Raw genomic sequence first — 20,439 nt, 5'->3', positions numbered from 1 at the left:
ACCTCTGTACGACTTGTGTCAGAGAATGTTTTGCCTATGTTCTCTTCTAGGAGTTTTATGGTGTCATGTCTTAATGTTTAAATCTTTAATCATTTTGAGTTTATTTTTGTATACGGTGTGAGGAAATGTTGTAATTTCACTCTTTTACAAGTAGCTGTCCAGTTTTCCCAGCACCACCTGCTGAAGAGATTATCTTTTTTCCATTGTATATCCTTGCCTCCTCTGTCAAAGATTAATTGACCATAGATGTGTGGGTTTCTTTCTGGGCTCTCTATTCTGTTCCATTGATCTATGTGTCTGTTTTTGTGCCAGCACCACACTGGATTAAGGTAGAATTAAGAATAATAAGATGGATCTCCTTCCTCCTCACAGAGACATCAGAAATACATCTACACGTGGAGCTTCTCCTGTAGAGCACCCACCGAACGCTGGCAGAGGACCTCGGACCTCCAAAAAGGCAAGAAACTCCCCACATATCTGGGTAGGGCAAAAGAAAAAAGAATAAACAGGGACAAAAGAATAGGGACGGGACCTACGCCAGTGGGAGGGAGCCGAGAAGGAGGAAAGACTCCCACACACTAGAGGCCCCTTCGCGGGCGGAGACTGCGGGCGCCGGAGGGGGAAGCTCCGGAGCCGCGGAGGACAGCTCAGGCACAGGGGTGCGGAGGGCAAAGCGGAGAGATTCCCGCAGAGGATCGGTGCCGACCGGCGCTCACCAGCCCGAGAGGCTTGTCTGCTCGCCCGCCGGGGCGGGCGGGGCCGGGAGCTGAGGCTCGGGCTTCAGTCGGATCCCGGGGAAAGGGCTGGAGTTGGCAGAGTGAAGACAGCTTGAAGGGGGATAGTGCGCCACGGCTGGCCGGGAGGGAGTTCGGGAGAAGTCTGGAGCTGCCGAAGAGGCAAGAGACCTTTTCCTCCCTCTTTGCTGCCTGGGCGCGAGGAGAGGGGATTAAGTGCGCCGCTTAAAGGAGCCCTAGAACCGGGCGCGGAGCTGCCGAAGAGACAAGAGACTTTTTCTTGCTTCTTTGCTTCCTCGGGTGTGAGGTGAGGGGATTAAGAGCACCGCGTAGAGGAGCTCCAGAAACGGGCGCGAGCCGCGGCTGTCGGCACGGACAGTAGAGACGGGTGTCGGACGCTAAGGTTGCTGCTGCCACCACCAAGAGGCCTGTGTGTGAGCACAGGTCACTCTCCACACCAGCCCTCCCGGGAGCCTGTGCAGTCCGCCACTGCCGGGGTCCCGGGATCCAGGGACAGCTTCCCCGGGAGAACGCACGGCGCGCCTTGGGCCTGTGCAGCGTCACGTCGGCCTCTGACGTCGCGGACTCGCCCCGCCCCCGTGCCACTCCCTCCCCCCAGCCTGAGTGAGCTGGAGCCCCTGAATCAACTGCTCCTTTAACATCGTCCTGTCTGAGCGAAGGGCAGTCGCCCTCGGACAACCTACACGCAGAGGCGGGACCAAGTCCAAAGCTGAACCCCAGGAGCTGGGCGAACAGAGAGGAGAGGGGGAGATCTCTCCCAACAGCCTCAGAAGCGGCGGATTAAAGCTCCACAATCAACTTGAAGTGCCCTGCATCTGTTGAAAACCTGAATAGACAACGAATCATTCCAAGTTGAGGAGGTGGACTTTGGGAGCAAGATATACTATTATTTTCCCCTTTTTTCTCTTTTTGTGGGTGTGTATGTGTGTGCTGCTGTGTGAGATTTTGTCTGTATAGCTTTGCTTGCACCATTTGTCCTAGGGTTAGACCGACCCATTTTTCTGTTTTTTGTTTGTTTGTTTGGTTTTCTTTTGTTTGTTTTTTGTTTTGTTTTGTTTTTTGTTTTTTAAAAGGAAATTTTTCTTCTTAATAATTATTTTTTATTTTAATAACTATACTTTATACTACTCTGTCTTCTCCCTTTCTTTCTTCCTTTCTTCCCTCCTTCCCTCCTTTCTTCCTTCCTTCCCCCTTCTTTCCTCCCTTCCTCTCTTCCTTCCTCCCTTTCTTCCTCTGCACCTTCCGTCCTTGCTTTCTTGCTTCCTTCCTTCATTTCTTCCTTCCTTTCTTCCTTCCTTCCCTCCCTCCCTCCTTCCTTCCTTTTCTTTCCTCTCTATTTATTCTACCTTTTATTTTGAGCCGTGTGGATTAAAGGTTCTTGGCGCCCCAGCCAGGCACCAGGGCGGTGTCCCTGAGGTGGGAGAACCAACCTCAAGACACTAGTCCACAAGAGACCTCCGAGCTCCACGTAATATCAGACGGTGAAAATCTCCCAGAGACCTCCATCTCAACACCAAGACCCAGCTGCACTCAAGGACCAGCAAAGAACAGTGCTGGACACCCTATCCCCAACAAAGAGCAAGACAGGTCTACAGCCCCATCCATTAGCAGAGAGACTGCCTAAAATCATAATAAGGTTACCAACATCCCCAAACACACCACCAGACAAGGACCTGCCCACCAGAAGGACAAGATCCAGCCTCATCCACCAGAACAGAGGCACTAGTTCCCCCAACCAGGGAATCTACTCAACCCACTGAACCAACCTTCGCCACTGGCGACAGCCACCAAAAACAACAGGAACTACGAACCTGCAGCGTGCAAAAAGGAGACCCCAAACACAGTAAGGTAAGCGAAATGAGAAGACAGAAAAACACACAACAGATGAAGGAGCAAGATAAAAACACACCAGACCTAACAGATGAAGAGGTAATAGCCAATCTACCTGAAAGAGAATTTAGAATAATGATGGTGAAGATGATGCAAAATCTTGGAAATAGAATAGACAATTTGCAAGAAACAGTTAACAGGGACCTAGAAGAAATAAAGAGGAAGCAAGCAACGATGAGCAACACAATAAATGAAATTAAAAATACTCTAGATGGGATCAATAGCAGAATAACTGAGGCAGAAGGACGGATAAGTGACCTGGAAGATAAAATAGTGGAAATAACTACTGCAGAGCAGAAGAAAGAAAAAAGAATGAAAAGAACTGAGGACAGTCTCAGAGACCTCTGGGACAACATTAAACGCACCAACATTCGAATTATAGGGGTCCCAGAAGAAGAAGAGAAAAAGAAAGGGACTGAGAAAATATTTGAAGAGATTATAGTTGAAAACTTCCCTAATATAGGAAAGGAAATAGTCAATCAAGTCCAGGAAGCACAGAGAGTTCCATACAGGATAAACCCAAAGAGAAACACGCCAAGACACATAATAATCAAACTGTCAAAAATTAAATACAAAGAAAACATATTAAAAGCAGCAAGGGAAAAACAACAAGTAACACACAAGGGAATCCCCATAAGATTAACATCTGATCTTTCAGCAGAAACTCTACAAGCCAGAAGGGAGTGGCAGGACATATTTAAAGTGATGAAGGAAAAAAACCTACAACCAAGATTACTCTACCCAGCAAGGATCTCATTCAGATTTGATGGAGAAATTAAAACCTTTACAGACAAGCAAAAACTGAGAGAGTTCAGCACCACCAAACCAGCTCTACAACAAATCCTAAAGGAACTTCTCTAGGCAAGAAACACAAGAGAAGGAAAAGACCTACAAGAACAACCCGAAACAAGTAAATGGTAATAGGAACATACATATCGATAATTACCTTAAATGTAAATGGATTAAATGCTCCCACCAAAAGACATAGACTGGCTGAATGGATACAAAAACAAGACCCATATATATGCTGTCTACAAGAGACCCACTTCAGACCTAGGGACACATACAGACTGAAAGTAAGGGGATGGAAAAAGATATTCCATGCAAATGGAAATCAGAAGAAAGCTGGAGTAGCAATTCTCATATCAGACAAAATAGACTTTAAAATAAAGACTATTACAAGAGACAAAGAAGGACACTACATAATGATCAAGGGATCGATCCATGAAGAAGATATAACAATTGTAAATATTTATGCACCCAACATAGGAGCACCTCAATACATAAGGCAAATACTAACAGCCTTAAAAGGGGAAATCGACAGCAACACAATTATAATGGGGGACTTTAACACCCCACTTTCACCAATGGACAGATCATCCAAAATGAAAATAAATAAGGAAACACAAGCTTTAAATGATACATTACACAAGATGGACTTAATTGATATTTATAGGACATTCCATCCAAAAACAACAGAATACACATTTTTCTCAAGTGCTCATGGAACATTCTCCAGGATTGATCATATATTGGGTCACAAATCTAGCCTTGGCAAATTTAAGAAAATTGAAATCGTATCAAGTATCTTTTCCGACCACAACGCTATGAGACTAGATATCAATTATAGGAAAAGATCTGTAAAAAATACAAACACATGGAGGCTAAACAATACACTACTTAATAACGAAGTGATCACTGAAGAAATCAAAGAGGAAATCAAAAAATACTTAGAAACAAATGACAATGGAGACACAACGACCCAAAACCTATGGGATACAGCAAAAGCAGTTCTAAGAGGCAAGTTTATAGCAATACAATCATACCTTAAGAAACAGGAAACATCTCGAATAAACAACCTAACTTTGCACTTAAAGCAATTAGAGAAAGAAGAACAAAAAACCCCCAAATTTAGCAGAAGGAAAGAAATCATAAAGATCAGATCAGAAATAAATGAAAAAGAAGTGAAGGAAACAATAGCAAAGATCAATAAAACTAAAAGCTGGTTCTTTGAGAAGATAAATAAAATTGATAAACCATTAGCCAGACTCATCAAGAATAAAAGGGAGAAGACTCAAATCAATAGAATTAGAAATGAAAAAGGAGATATAACAACTGACACTGCAGAAATACAAAAGATTATTAGAGATTACTACAAGCAACTGTATGCCAATAAAATGGACAACCTGGAAGAAATGGACAAATTCTTAGAAATGCACAACCTGCCGAGACTGAACCAGGAAGAAATAGAAAATATGAACAGACCAATCACAAGCACTGAAATTGAAACTGTGATTAAAAATCTTCCAGCAAACAAAAGTCCAGGACCAGATGGCTTCACAGGCGAATTCTATCAAACATTTAGAGAAGAGCTAACACCTATCCTTCTCAAACTCTTCCAACAGATAGCAGAGGGAGGAACACTCCCAAACTCATTCTATGAGGCCAACATCACCCTGATACCAAAACCAGACAAAGACGTCACAAAGAAAGAAAACTACAGGCCAATATCACTGATGAACATAGATGCAAAAATCCTCAACAAAATATTAGCAAACAGAATCCAACAGCACATTAAAAGGATCATACACCATGATCAAGTGGGGTTTATCCCAGGAATGCAAGGATTCTTCAATATACGCAAATCAATCAATGTGATACACCATATCAACAAACTGAAGGAGAAAAACCATATGATCATCTCAATAGATGCAGAGAAAGCTTTTGACAAAATTCAACATTCATTTATGATAAAAACCTTGCAGAAAGTGGGCATAGAGGGAACTTTCCTCAACATAATAAAGGCCATATATGACAAACCCACAGCTAGCATCGTTCTCAATGGTGAAAAACTGAAACCATTTCCACTAAGATCAGGAACAAGACAAGGTTGCCCACTCTCACCACTCTTATTCAACATAGTTTTGGAAGTTCTAGCCACAGCAATCAGAGAAGAAAAAGAAATAAAAGGAATCCAAATAGGAAAAGAAGAAGTAAAGCTGTCACTGTTTGCAGATGACATGATACTATACATAGAGAATCCTAAGGATGCTACCAGAAAACTACTACAGCTAATCAATGAATTTGGTAAAGTTGCAGGATACAAAATTAATGCACAGAAATCTCTGGCATTCTTATACACTAATGATGAAAAATCTGAGAGTGAAATTAAGAAAACGCTCCCATTTACCATTGCAACAAAAAGAATAAAATATCTAGGAATAAACCTACCTAAGGAGACAAAAGACTTGTATGAAGAAAACTATAAGACACTGATGAAAGAAATTAAAGATGATACAAATAGGTGGAGAAATATACCATGTTCTTGGATTGGAAGAATCAACATTGTGAAAATGACTATACTACCCAAAGCAATCTACCGATTCAATGCAATCCCTATCAAATTACCACTGGCAGTTTTTACAGAACTAGAACAAAAAATTTCACAATTTGTATGGAAACACAAAAGACCCCGAATAGCCAAAGCAATCTTGAGAACGAGAAATGGAGCTGGAGGAATTAGGCTCCCTGACTTCAGACTCTACTACAAGGCTACAGTAATCAAGACAATATGGTACTGGCACAAAAACAGAAATATAGATCAATGGAACAGGATAGAGAGCCCAGAGATAAACCCACACACATATGGTCACCTTATCTTTGATAAAGGAGGGAAGGATATACAGTGGAGAAAAGACAGCCTCTTCAATAAGTGGTGCTGGGAAAACTGGACAGCTACATGTAAAAGTATGAAATTAGAACAATCCCTAACACCACACACAAAAATAAACTCAAAATGGGTTAAAGACCTAAATGTAAGGCCAGACACTATCAAACTCTTAGAGGAAAACATAGGCAGAACACTATACGACATAAATCACAGCAAGATCCTTTTTGACCCATCTCCTAGAGAAATGGAAATAAAAACACAAATAAACAAATGGGACCTAATGAAACTTAAAAGCTTTTGCACAGCAAAGGATACCATAAACAAGACCAAAAGACAACCCTCAGAATGGGAGAAAATATTTGCAAATGAAGCAACTGACAAAGGATTAATTTCCAAAATTTATAAGCAACTCATGCAGCTCAATAACAAAAAAACAAACAACCCAATCCAAAAATGGGCAGAAGAACTAAATAGACATTTCTCCAAAGAAGATATACAGATTGCTAACAAACACATGAAAGAATGCTCAACCTCATTAATCATTAGAGAAATGCAAATCAAAACTACAATGAGATATCATCTCACACCGGTCAGATTGGCCATCATCAAAAACTCTAGAAACAATAAATGCTGGAGAGGATGTGGAGAAAAGGGAACCCTCTTGCACTGCTGGTGGGAATGTAAATTGATACAGCCGCTATGGAGAACAGTATGGAGGTTCCTTAAAAAACTACAAATAGAACTACCATACGACCCAGCAATCCCACTACTGGGAATATACCCTGAGAAAACTATAATTCAGAAAGACTCATGTACCAAAATGTTCATTGCAGCTCTATTTACAATAGCCAGGACATGGAAGCAACCTAAGTGTCCATCAACAGATGAATGGATCAAGAAGATGTGGCACATATATACAATGGAATATTACTCAGCCATAAAAAGAAATGAAACTGAGTTATTTATAATGAGGTGGATGGACCTGGAGTCTGTCATACAGAGTGAAGTAAGTCAGAAGGAGAAAAACAAATACCGTATGCTAACACATATATATGGACTCTAAGGGAAAAAAATGTCATGAAGAGGTTAGTGGTAGGACGGGAATAAAACACAGACTCACTCGAGCATGGACTTGAGGATATGGGGAGGGGGAGGGGTGGGCTGTGACGAAGTGGGGGAGTGGCAGAGACATATATACACTATCAAATGTAAATTAGATAGCTGGTGGGAAGCTGCTGCATAGCACAGGGAGATCACCTCTGTGCTGTGTGACCGCCTGGGGGGGTGGGATAGGGAGGGTGGGAGAGAGGGTGATGCAAGAGGGAGGAGATGTGGGAGCATGTGTGTATGTATAACTGATTTAGTTTGTTGTAGAGGGAAAACTAACACACTATTGTAAAACAATTATACTCCAATAAAGATGTTAAAAAAAATAAATAAATAAATAAATAAATAAATAAATAAATAAATAAAAGGAGGTTTAGCCAAATCAAAAAAAAAAAAAAAAAAAAAGAATAATAAGATGGAATAGACAATCACATGAAACAGTTGAAAAGCAAATGATTCTTCAAAGCAATGAAGGCAGAATCGAGCTGGATGGACAGAGGAGGGTGCACAATTGCTGAGCAGTCAGACTTTTCAAACCTGTATTTTACTGTGTCATTCTCATTCTCCAACAAGATAGGTACAGACTACTCTAATTTCATAACTGAGACTGAACAAAGAGATAGGCTACAGTCCCAACTAGTAAATGACAGAGTCTAACATGTCCATTTGGTGCCGAAGTCCATGCCCTTCACACGGATTCCACCCTAACAACTTGTCGATGTAGAGGCAGACTTGATATTTTGGAATTGAGAAAATGAATTAGAATTTCAAAAGAACAGCAAATACCATAAACTGGAATAGAATTTCCCAAAGAATACACATCAAAAGAACCAGAAACTATAATTAGATGTATAACAAAAACATTTTAAAAGTCCTGACATTAAAAACTCAGATAAATTTCTGTATTCCTACCAACATTTTTAAGCATTAATATATAAACAAGTTACATGTGTTGGTAAAATGTGTGTATTTCTACAAAGGAAGTGTATCTTTCAATGACATTAAAAAAAAAAAAAAAACAGGTAAATGTTCCCTTCTCAAAAACAATGGCTAAAGACAGTGCAGCACAAAACACTTGGGAGGAAAGAATTCAACACAAAATTATCATATTCGATCAAGAGAATATTCATAATGTAGAAATAGAAAGAAATCTCAAGTCTAGGTTTCAGGAAATTTCCTACCCAAATGCCTCAGAAACATACTGTAAATCACAAAACGCTGAGAGAAAGGATGCTTCTAATGTGGTATAACATAGAAAAAACTGCCAAGTGACTCCCTATCTCCTATTTAAAATATCCTACTTGCTTATTCCTTTCAGGTTTAGAGTCTCACTTGAACAGAGAAGACCTTCATTCAGGAGGGGCCATCTCACAATCTAACAGGGACATAGCTCTGCCTAGTCCAAGATAAGCTGGGCCAATGAGATTTTTTTTCTCTTGGACAAAATCTAAAAGAAGTACAGCTGATTCACTTTGCTGTACAGTACAGTATAAACTAACACAATATTGTAAAGCAACTACACTCCAATAAAGGTTTTTTTAAAAAAGAAAAAAAAAAGTTCTACCGAGGGATGTGGCCCCATAGTTGGTGATCAATGGAGTTGAAAGTCAGAACTGGTAGAAGTTGCTGTCGAGAAAAAACTGATAATAAACATTAAGGCCAGGTTACAAAGTTAAATAAAACACTAACACCTCCTGGGCAATTGATGATAAATCTAAATAACTACAGTAATTGTTAGATCCAAGGGGGTGGAAGTGATCTGTAAAGAAGATAGTAATGAACATGGTGAAATGCTTTAAGATTTTAAAAGATACAACAAAAGATTAAAACAAGAGATTTAACATCCAAATTCTAATAAAAGACAACTACATATTTCAAAGGGAAAAACTAAAAGTTGGAGATATAAAGCTTTTAAAAGAGCATAAAAATAGCAGACAGACCAAGAATAAAAATTAAAACAATACATAAATTGCCTAAATTCATCTACTAGAAGTTTCAAATTCCGTTTCTTAAGTTGAATTGTTCTCAAAACATCAGAACTTGAACGTAATCTCCATGAAACCAAGGACTTTTGTCTGTTGTTCACTGGTCTGCTTTCAGCACCTGGAACACTGCCTGGCATTTAATAAGTATTTTTTGAATGGATGGATGGATGCAAAACCTGCGTACTGTTGAATTGGCATCTGGACAGTGTCCATGACCACCAGGTCTAAGTAAACAGGCACTCTGACTCAGTGCAGATAGGAATTCTACACAAGTACCACTGTTCCAGAAGACAATTTAGAACACATGACAAAAGCATTAAAAATTGTTAATCCAAGAATTTTACTCAAGAAATGTATATGTTTTTTAAAAAGATAACTAAGGCATTTAACATATTTTATTTACTATATACAAAAGGTGAACCTAAGGAAATGCCCTGAATGCCCTATAACAGAGGGCTAACTAAATTACAGGCCCCCTCATATCACGGAATCCCAGGCACTCACGTACGGGAAGATGCAGAAGTATGTCAATGTGGAAGATGATGATGAGGGACTTTAAAGAAAACAGCTGCAAACGAGAAGGCACAGCACAACCCCACTCCTGTATAAAACATCTGGAAGAAGTAACACTGAAATGTTAACACTGTGGTCCTCAAAGCGGTAGGGTAACTGACTTTTACTTTCTTCCTTTTGTTCACCTCTATTTTCCAATGTTTCTACATAGAACATGCACTATTTAGAAAAGTCCGTTTTAAAAATCTGAAAACATTTATTTTTGAAAGAGACCAACCCTACAGGTTGTGAAGTGGTGCCAAGTAAAATACTACTTTCAAACATCACCTACCCCGTGGAGAAACACAACATTCTTCCCCTTTCAGTTCTGTGGACCTGTCTCTGATGTTAGATTACACTTTGCTATTTCTGAACATGTTTTGATTAATTAGTCTTGGGAAGGAAAGAAAACCATAAGCAGTTACAAGCCAGAGCAAAGTAAAAATGGGAACTTCCACTTTAGCTTTGGTTGAGATTTAAAATCTATTAAACAACAGTAAGCAACACTCGGTTTCAAATGTAAACCACTACACTAGCCAATACTAAAAATTATGTGATCCTCAAAAGAAACTTTCTTCAATAACAGATACACGTTAAGTCAGAGATACATCCTCACGTACCAATCAGATTTTAAGTTTCAATTTGAGTTCACTGTTCATCGTACACATCTTGAAAAGACCTCTTAGGAACAAAACAAAAAAAGTGCATTCCCATTTTGCACGAATAGGCTTACGTATCAGGTGGTAACTGGAAGGAAAATTGAGCTTATATTAACATAGTCTAAGTCAATCAATTGTAAAAGTTGAGCTATTGTTATTCTATTTTATTTGAGGCACAGAATTCAGAATATACATTTGATGTACACTTAATCAATTTCCTATGCTAAAAAAATGGGAAGACTGGGCTACAGAGATGCCACCTTTTAATTTCAAGCGTCCCATTTACTTTCCACAACCAAAAGTCCTGTTCCAGTTTTCATAAAGTTCTAAATCTTCTGGAGACACACTAGGTCGCACAGTTCTGAACGCATCTTCAAAGTCACTGTAAGCTATTGGTCGAACTTGATCCGGCGTTACCGTGGCAATGTCGGCAGCCTGTAAACTGCGAATAGGACCCAGAGACGCCTCCCTGCACAGCTGCGTCATGTCAGCCCCCGAGAACCCACCAGACTGCCGCACCACCAGGTCGACCTCCTCCTCACTGAGGCAGCAGTGCTCCTCGGACATCAGATTAATGACTATCTGTTTCCTGGCTGAAGCCTCTGGGAGGGGAATATACAGCCTTTTCACCAACCTTCTCCGGGCAGCCTCGTCAATCTCCTGTGGCCGATTGGTTGCTCCTACCACTAGAATACGATCTTCAGAAGATGTGGCTGCTCCATCCAACTGAACTAGAAATTCGGTTTTTATCCTTCTAGAAGATTCATGCTCACCATCTCCCCGCTGAGATAACAGGGAATCAATTTCATCAATAAATATCACAGCTGGCTGCTGACATCGTGCAACAGCAAACAATGCTCGGACCATTTTCTCTCCCTCGCCCACCCACTTAGAAGTCAAGGAGGAAGCAGAGATACTAAAGAATGTTGCCCCAGACTGACTAGCGATGCACTTGCCAATCAGAGTTTTACCAGTCCCAGGAGGACCAAAGAGCAGAATTCCTTTAGGGGGTCCTCGTAAGCCAGTGAAGATGTCTGGCCGCAACATGGGCCACACGACTATCTCCTTTATTGTGGTTTTGGCAAATTCCACTCCTGCGATATCCTCCCAATTTACTGGTGGTCCCTGGTCCATAATCTCATGCATAATAAGTTCAATCATTTTGGGCTCCAAGTTCTTCAGACGCTCATCCACGGGATGTGCTGGGTCTGCAGCTCCTGCGCCATGAGGCTTATACTGTGTCCCCCCGCCCTGACCTCCCGCATCTTGCTTAGGCACGGGGGGAACAAACTTTCCAAATATCCCTCGGGATCTACTAGCTCCCAGAGACTTTTTGACAGCACCGTGTGAAGACCCTGATGCACGCTGGGGCTGGTGGTACTTTTTCTGCTGATCTACCCACAGCTGTTCTTTTGCAGTTTTAAAAGTAGGCAGGCTGCTCTCCTCTCTTTGGCCATTATCTTCTGTTTTACTAAAAGCCTTATTCATTACTGGAGTGGAAAGTGCATCAATGGTGCCAGAACCATAAAAAGCTTTCATTTCCCGTGGATTTTCAAAGCCAGAAGGAAAACAAGACTGATTAGATGAGAACACACTTAGTCCTATGTTGGCTTTCAGAAAGTTATAATTTTCCTTTTTGACATTTCCAAATAATGGTGTGGCATGGAATTTTGCAGTGGCTGACTCACCGAAAGGTCCTGAGACTGCAGGACACGTCTTAGTGGTGTCAGTGGCCAGAAGTGGCTGGGCATTCTGAGGGTACTTCAAAGAAGGACTGCCCTCTGGGAAGTCTTTGGTCCTATCGGCACCATGGGCTGAGGTAGTTAATGGGTCACTCTCCCCAGAACCACCACAAATACTATATTTAGGAAGATCAAAGACAGCGGCCACTCTATGGATGACTACTGACTCATCGGCAGCTGCCAACAGAGAGTCTCTGGATTTTCTGCCGGCGTGCATCATCTCCTGCACATTACTCATTTTGAACACATTATTTATTGACAATCCAGACTTCCACTTGTCACTGTCAGTTTGCCGAGATCTTGCTAGAGTTAAAATGTTTTCTGCATAGTTATTCAAGCCAGTTTCAACACTATCAGAATCAATAACTGCAGAATATTTCTCTGCATATATTCTGAACAGTCTGGCAGCACAGACCTGGGAGATCTCAGAGTTTGCCCATGCATACTGAATGCGGAGAATCTGTGCTCGGTACGCATCTGCCTTCTCTCCTGATGTACACGTGCCAGACGTAATTGCAAAGTAATTCTTCTGCCATTCACTCAAGTGTACAGACCTAGAGCTAGAGACCTGCATTTTAGAGGTTCTATAACAAATGACAAAGACGAAAAAGATTCAGTATCCAGAAGGAAACAAAGACATAATACTTTAAACATACTTTTAAAATCTCTGCCTATCTGAAGGAAGGTACACTGCACTTGTCATTTTTCAGGTAAATTTATAAGGAAAGACCGTTTATAGGGGAACATCTAGTTAACCATAGCTTTCAGGCATTCAAGATATAAAAGATTAAAGACTTGACTTAATAATGCTCTAAGGACCTCCCTGGTGGCGCAGTGGTTGACAATCTGCCTGCCAATGCAGAGGACACAGGTTCAATCCCTGGTCCGGGAAGATCCCACATGCCACGGAGCAACTAAGCCTGTGTGCCACAACTACTGAGCCTGTGCTCTAGAGCCCACGAGCCACAACTACTGAGCCCGGGTGCTGCAACTACTGAAGCCCATGCACCTAGAGCCCGTGCTCCATAATAAGAGAAGCCAGCACAATGAGAAGCCTGCACACCACAACGAAGAATAGCCCCCGCTCGCCACAACTAGAGAAAACCTGTGCACAGCAACGAAGACGCAAAGCAGCCAAAGAAAATAATAATGATAATGCTCTATTATGGGTTAAACTGTTTTAGTTATACAATAATTTTCCCTGTGATGAGGGAAAGGTTTAGATGGAGAGGATTTAAAATTAATCAGCAAACGAAAGGCAACATGGAAGAACAAGGGATCTAGAGAAAAGCAAAGCAAAACAAACCAAGCCAAGCTCCGTCTCTAGGAAAATTAGATGAATGATCTCACGCAAGCCTCTTCACATCGCTGGGCCTTCAGTTTTATCTGTAAAATGAGAGAAGTCATTATGAGAATCAAGTCAAATAATGAACATGAAAATACCTAAAAATTACTATTATCATCTCTACTGCACAAATGTAGAAACTGAGGCAGACAGAGTTCAGAAGCTTGGTTGAGGTCACACAGTCAGTGAGCAATGGTGCCAGAATTCGCACATGAGCAGTTTCACTGCATGTAGTGGGCACTTCATCACGTAAATGCCCCTTCATACTGCCACCGAAGGTCACTGCAACGTGGAGGAACACAAACACGAACAATACTACTTAGTCATATACTAAATGTCTTCAAGGATTTGTAAATGAGCACTTAAAACAGGATGCCTCAGAATCTCTCACAATTTCCCAATTTCACAGGAAGCATTAAAAAGTGAAGCTGGGGCTCCCCTGGTGGCCCAGTGGTTGAAAGTCCGCCTGCCGATGCAGGGGACACGGGTTCGTGCCCTGGTCCGGGAGGATCCCACATGCCGCGGAGCAACTAAGCCCGTGAGCCGTGGCCGCTGCGCCTGCGCGTCCGGAGCCTGTGCTCCACAACGGGAGAGGCCACAGCAGTGAGAGGCCCGCGTACCACAAAAAAAAAAAAAAAAAAAAAAGTGAAGCTGTGGTGATAAATGAAATAGGAGAACAAGTGTGTTATTAAAGTGGTTTACTTTAGATTTTTTCCTCATGTTACTTTTATAAGTCTCCTTACATTAAGTTAAAATGATTTTAACAGGACTGTAGATGGATGTATCATGTTGACAGATGTGTAGAATTTACCTGCCAATTCAGAAGAAAACTTTGAAGCTTCCTAAGGGTATTGAAGTAAAGTAAAAACCAAGAACTCGTGTATGCTAAAATTTACCTTCCAAATTACCTATAAATATAGCTTAATCATCAGCAGTTCTTTTGGTGCAAGACCCATGCTTAATACAGCTTTGTTTCTCCCATAAACCCTACAAAGAATCTGTCACATTGTAGGTAGGTGTTCATAAATCTTTGTAATTATTTTTGAAAAAAATAAACTTAAAGCCTAGTGAGATCCGAATTTGCTTAAAGCCATAAAGTCAAAACTAGAACTGACATCTGACAAACAATTCATTCCTCTTTCCACTACTCCATTTTACCCAATTTTAATCTTTTATGCAACAGAAGAAATGAGAAATTGCAAATGAGGTAACTTGGAAACCATTTATCACCAACTTTCCTGTTACTACGAACATCTGTTCCTCTCCACAGCTTCATCCCATTTTATCACAAAGGCTCACAGAGTTCTAGTCACTGTTCCCTAAATACCCTGCTCTTTCCTTTCCACCCTCTCCTATTTGCTCAACGTTCACCTCCCAAGTCTTACTTCGTCCTTTCAGCGCAATCATTCACCCAAAAACTATCGACACAGGTAACCAAGGATGGCTTGGCCACGCGCGTCAGCGGCACAGCCGGGTCCCGAGTACCACTTCCTAGGTCTGTATCACTAAGGTTCTCGGCGGCAGCGATGCACGAGCTGCATTCCCATCTTCTGGGGTTTTCCCTGCCTGTTGTAGGACGTGGCTTTCGTCCAGACAGTACATGCTCCCCGCCACACCGACTGTCCCTCCGCCCCCGGAGCGGGGCGCCCCCGGAGGCAGCAGTCACCGCGCTAACAGGGCTGGGGACCCTGCGGCGCTCACGGGGCGGGACGGCCCACCGCCCGCCGGCCGGGACCCCGGGTGTAGCTCCTCCCCTCCGGCCTGGCTCCCGGCCCAGGGCTCGCCTGGCCGCCCCCCGCGGAGCCTTCGCGAGCGCGGCGCCCGCCCACCGGGACGCCCCCTCCCCACAGGCCGACTCCGAAACCGACGCCACCGAGAGCGCGCCCGCCGCGAGAACACACTCCCGGGCCGGTCTGCCCGTTAGCCCGCCAACGAAGCCCCTCAGCCCTCCAGCCCTGCGCCCCTCCCGGGCCTCAGACTCCTCGCCGCCCCCCTGCCCACACCCGCCCGCCGCCCCCTGCCCCCCCTCGCCAGCCCCCACCCGCCTCCCCGCCGGCCCTCCGCCGCCCCCCGCGCCGACCTCTTGCTTCCGAAAAGCGCGCGGGCCGCGTGCGCCTGCGCTCTGTTGCCGGCTCGGCCCCGCTGTGCGTGCGTGCGTGCATTCATACGCCTGTACGAGCGTGAGCGTGCGACGGGGCGGGGGAGCGTGGCGGGGCGCGAGCGCCCGGTGGGCGGGGCGCAGGGGCGGGGCAGCGTTGCTCTCCCGGGAGGGGTCCGAGCCCCAGACACGCCCCAGATACGCCCTCAGACACGCCCCCGAGGCTCCGCGGCCGAGCGCCCCTACAGGCGCGTACGTAGGTGCATACTTGCCCCTCGGGAGGGGCTCCTCTCCCCCACACGCATTTTTAGACCGAATCTGGGAATTGGAATCTGCATCTCGGTTCGCGCCCTCTCCCGGCCGGCGCGTCCCTTTCCTCCCTGCTGCCCTGGGGACACGGTCCTGGAAGACCGGGAAGCGCGCCCTTCTTCCAGCGGACTGTGTCCTGGGGCAGGACGAGGAACGGAATAACCCTCACAGCGACCTACGGGTCGTTGGTGTCACCGCGTCACCTGGGAAATGTGGAGGTCTGATGGCGTGACCTGACGGGGTCCCGAAGGACCGTCTTCCCACCTTGTCACCCTGCCGTCTTCCTCCCCGGCTGGTCGCCTCCGTGTCCCAAGGGCGCCCCCAACAACCCAGGGAACCAGCTCACACAACCCTGTTTAAAGCGAGGAGGGGCCGGACTGGGGAAGAACCTTTCCCCTGAGTACTTCTGTCTGGGAAAAGGAGCCATTCCTCGGAAAGCCCCAGTGCCTTCTCCTCTCCTTGGTTCCCGGGTCCTGTGGGTGCCCCTTCCCCGGAAAGTGAGAGGCACCGGGAATGGAGAAAATGGACTGTCCAGGAGCAATTAACAGCACATGACATTGAAGTGCAAGACCTAAGAAGTGTGAGGCAAAACATTTCTTAAGACCTTTCTTTTAAGATTTTTTAAAATGGGCACAAACTAAACAAAAGGGAATGATTGGACATACCTTTTTAAAAATAGACAAGGGAAAATGACAGCTTACAATTCATCTCTTGGCTTAGATAGTAATAAAAGACCTTTTTATTCTAATTCTCCATAATTTATTAACTAATTTGCTAATTATTATAATTACCCAGAATAAAAATAAAAGAAAATGAAAACCATTATCTCAAGACCAGCTCAGTTGTATGCTTGCTAGCTATTTTTTTACTTGTATGTTTAGAAATCACCATATAAATAATCTTTGGGTAATTAGCAATTTTTGGTTTTTTTATCACCAAAATTTTAGTGATAGCATTTTGGAGAATTCATGTAGACCACCGTCTTATCCTCCTAAGAGTATTGTTCACATACTGAAGTATATTTATTGTTGCCACTATTAAACTTTTTCCACTAGCGTTGCCACTTTACTTTTGTGTGTCTGATAGAAAAGCATTTCCCAATCCGGCAGTTTTTTCTTCCTGCATAGCTGGCAAAATCTAACTCAATTCCGTACCCTCTCTGAACTTCAACCTCCTCCTCATCTATGAAACAGGAATAAGCATCTCTAACTCAGGATGCTGTCATAAGAGTTATGATTAATATGAGATCTAATGATTAAATTATCAAAGCAGAAGCTGGCACATTGCAGACATTCAACAGAAGCTGTGATGCTATATTTATTGCTACTATTAATACTATTTGGGGGATCCAAACCCTTAAGCCATAGCAAGACGTTTTCGTCTTTTACAAACGGGATATTTCAGAATAATGTTATAATACTTTAGCATAATTTGTAGGAGTTTAGCACTTGAGCTATGCAGGTCTTAAACTTTCCTTCTGAGACCATAGGTTGTTTTGTTTTGTTTTCTCCTGGGGAGAAATTTTTGAACCTGCAAAGGAAGAAGTTTTCACTTAGAGCAGAGTGCCAGTTCTTGGCGCAAGGGATTCTGGGAGCTGGCTGCTCATTTCCATATTCATGAATATTATCAACACGGTCTCCAACAAATGCCAATGCACACTTCAGTAATCTCATTTGTTTTTGAGCAGAGGGAGACTATGGCCCCAAATAATGTGCATCCCCGTGTACAAGGAGAGTCACTTTAATTTTTTTTTTTTTTTTTTTTTTTTTTTTTTGTGGTATGCGGGCCTCACTGTTGTGGCCTCTCCCGTTGTGGAGCACAGGCTCCGGACGCTCAGGCTCAGCGGCCATGGCTCACGGGCCCAGCCGCTCCGCGGCATGTGGGATCTTCCCAGACCGGGGCACGAACCCGTGTCCCCTGCATCGGCAGGCGGATTCTCAACCACTGCGCCACCAGGGAAGCCCTCACTTTAATTTTAAAAGAGGTGTGTGTGTAGGTCCAAGGATGTGGACTGGGTAGGGGGGATGTGGAAGCAGACAGGACAAGAGTAAATTCCTTCTTGGTGGGACTCCTGAGCGTGGCTAGACTCTGACTGATGTCCAGCGTTAAGGAAGAAGGCGGAATGAAGATGGAGGACCGAGGGGATGGGTTCCTGCCTCCACCGAAGGAGTAAGGGGTGTGTGGACCTGCAGTGACTGAGATGTGCAACGCCAGCAAAAGGTTTTCCCTGACTGCGCTGAATGACCCGTGAGGGCTCTGATGGGCTCCCTGGCATCACAATCATAAACAGAGCTGGTGAGTGGGGAGATGGGCCTCCCCTGAAATGGGACGGGCAGAGAGGGGAAGGAACCCTCTGCTTCGGTTGTTCTCCTCCAGAGCATCACTGCCAACCTGAGTCCGTACTTCTGGTGCTTCCGGTTTGATACCATATGTTGTGAGTTGAATCGTATCCCGCCAAAAGACATGTCCACGTCCTAACCTCCAGTACCTGTGAATGTCACCTTGCTTGGAAACAGGGTCTGTGCAGAGGTCATCGAGTTAACACGAGGTTATACGGAATTGAGATGAACTCTAATCCAGTGTGACTGAGGTTTTTATAAAGAAGAAGAGTAGAGACACAGAGAGAAGACAGCCAAGTGAAAACAGAGGCAGAGGTGGAAATTATGCAGCCACAAGCCAAGCAACATCTGGGGTGCCAGAGGCTGGAATAGGAAAAGAGGGATCCTCCGTGGAGGCTTTGGAGGGAGCATGGCCGGGCTGACACCTTCACTTCCGGATCCTGGCTTCCAGAACTCTGAGAGAGCAAATTTCTGTTCCTTTAAGCGGCCCTAGGAAACTAACACAATGTATTGCTATGGCAGAGGGGTGGTGGAGTCAGCTTTCCAGAGTTCAAATCCTGGCTCCACTACTCATGATCTACTTCCAAGGGCCCTTGGGAGGATAAATGGACTTGACATCTGAAGGGCTTTCAGAACAGAGCCTGGGCCCCGGAAACACCGCCCAAGTGCCGGGCGTTGTTATCGCAGGGCAAGCCCTTTGCTCAACACGGGTTGCCCAGGTTAGAGCTTGTCACTGAAAAATAACCCATGCTGATGGTGGTGTTTCTACTTTGTAACTTAGCCAGATTCCCTTATTTTCATAGACTGTTGGAATCTCAGATACAGAAGAGAGCTTAATGGTCATGTACTGTAGTTTTCAGTCCCTTGGAGATGTTTCCTGCACCATTTCTCAACCGTTGACTTTCCTGTCACCAACGAACACCCACAGTGGTGGAGAATTTACTGCCCTGTAAGAAAACACATTCTATTTGACGACTGGCTGATTTTCACGTTGGAAAAATCTGTCTCCCTCTGTACCACTTGCTCTTTGGAGGCATGAAGGCCCTTCATGTCAGAGTGAGTGTAAAATTTGAAGACAGCTACCAAGTAAGGCCTCTCTGTGTCTTTCCCAGTAGACATCCTTCGTCTTAACCCTCCCAATGTGACTTGGTTCCTCTGTGACACCTGGGGATATTGCCATCTCTTACCTGTGGCGGGGTCTGGATTTGACTTCAACATTCTGGACGTTTTTGGATCCACCCAATTTGCATCTCTGCCTGTATCACACTCAACTTTCTCTACAGTGGTAGTTCCAAATTTATCCAGTTTATGCAAGCAAATGACTCTCACTGCTTTCTTATTAATTTTTTCGATTACTTATTACAAGTATAGGTGACGGCAAATGACACAGAGATACTGAAGAAATAGATTTCAATATCAAATGCAGTAAAAAAAAAAAAAAGCAAAAAGATTTGATATTTGAGGATTTACGTGATTCAGAGAAGCAAAAAACAATCCTTAGCTCAAAAAGCCATTGGGCAATTTCCATTCCTTTCCTCAAAAACAGGCTTTCTGAATAAAAGATCAGCAACAGGGCTTCCTTGGTGGCACAGCGGTTGAGAGTCCGCCTGCCGATGCAGGGGACACGGGTTCGTGCCCCAGTCTGGGAGGATCCACATGCCACGGAGCTGCTGGGCCCGTGAGCCGTGGCCGCTGAGCCTGCGCGTCCGGAGCCTGTGCTCCGCAACAGGAGAGGACACAACAGTGAGCACCCGCGAACCGCAAAAAAAAAAAAAAAGAAAAAAGAAAAAAAACATCAGCAACATTTGTTGCTAATTTGCTGAGTCTGTTGGACTCCCAGGTTAAGGGGCACAGGTGTGAAGTCGATGGATGATTGATACCTGCTTCCTCTGGGGTCTTCCTCTGTTTCCCCTGTGATGTTCAAGGGGCCACCCAGTGACAAACTGCCTCTCCTTTTTAAAAGTTATTATTTTTTAATTTAATTTTTA

At 43.9% G+C, this 20,439-nt stretch overlaps 1 protein-coding gene across 2 annotated transcripts; it reads right to left on the bottom strand.

The window, feature by feature from the left end:
* Positions 1-7,890: 7,890 nt before the first annotated feature.
* Positions 7,891-15,338, bottom strand: FIGNL1 (fidgetin like 1). Of its 2 annotated transcripts, XM_067042960.1 has the most exons (4): positions 15,091-15,338; positions 14,517-14,547; positions 13,667-13,746; positions 7,891-12,944 (listed from the first exon to the last, which is right to left on the bottom strand). In XM_067042960.1, exon 4 carries the CDS (start codon positions 12,932-12,934, stop codon positions 10,901-10,903), a length of 2,034 nt encoding a protein of 677 aa, XP_066899061.1. In that variant the 5' UTR covers positions 12,935-12,944; positions 13,667-13,746; positions 14,517-14,547; positions 15,091-15,338; the 3' UTR covers positions 7,891-10,900. The 2 variants fall into 2 exon arrangements, with proteins under 2 accessions (XP_066899061.1, XP_066899063.1); XM_067042962.1 differs by lacking the exon at positions 14,517-14,547.
* Positions 15,339-20,439: the final 5,101 nt, after the last annotated feature.

Source organism: Kogia breviceps, chromosome 9 (genome assembly GCF_026419965.1).
Source record: "Kogia breviceps isolate mKogBre1 chromosome 9, mKogBre1 haplotype 1, whole genome shotgun sequence".
Taxonomy (NCBI): domain Eukaryota; kingdom Metazoa; phylum Chordata; class Mammalia; order Artiodactyla; family Physeteridae; genus Kogia; species Kogia breviceps.
This window is presented reverse-complemented; position numbering and strand designations above follow the sequence as displayed.

Excerpts from the sequence above, each read along its gene's own strand:
- FIGNL1 (XM_067042960.1), bottom strand. The coding sequence starts at position 12,934 with ATGCAGGTCTCTAGCTCTAGGTCTGTACACTTGAGTGAATGGCAGAAG.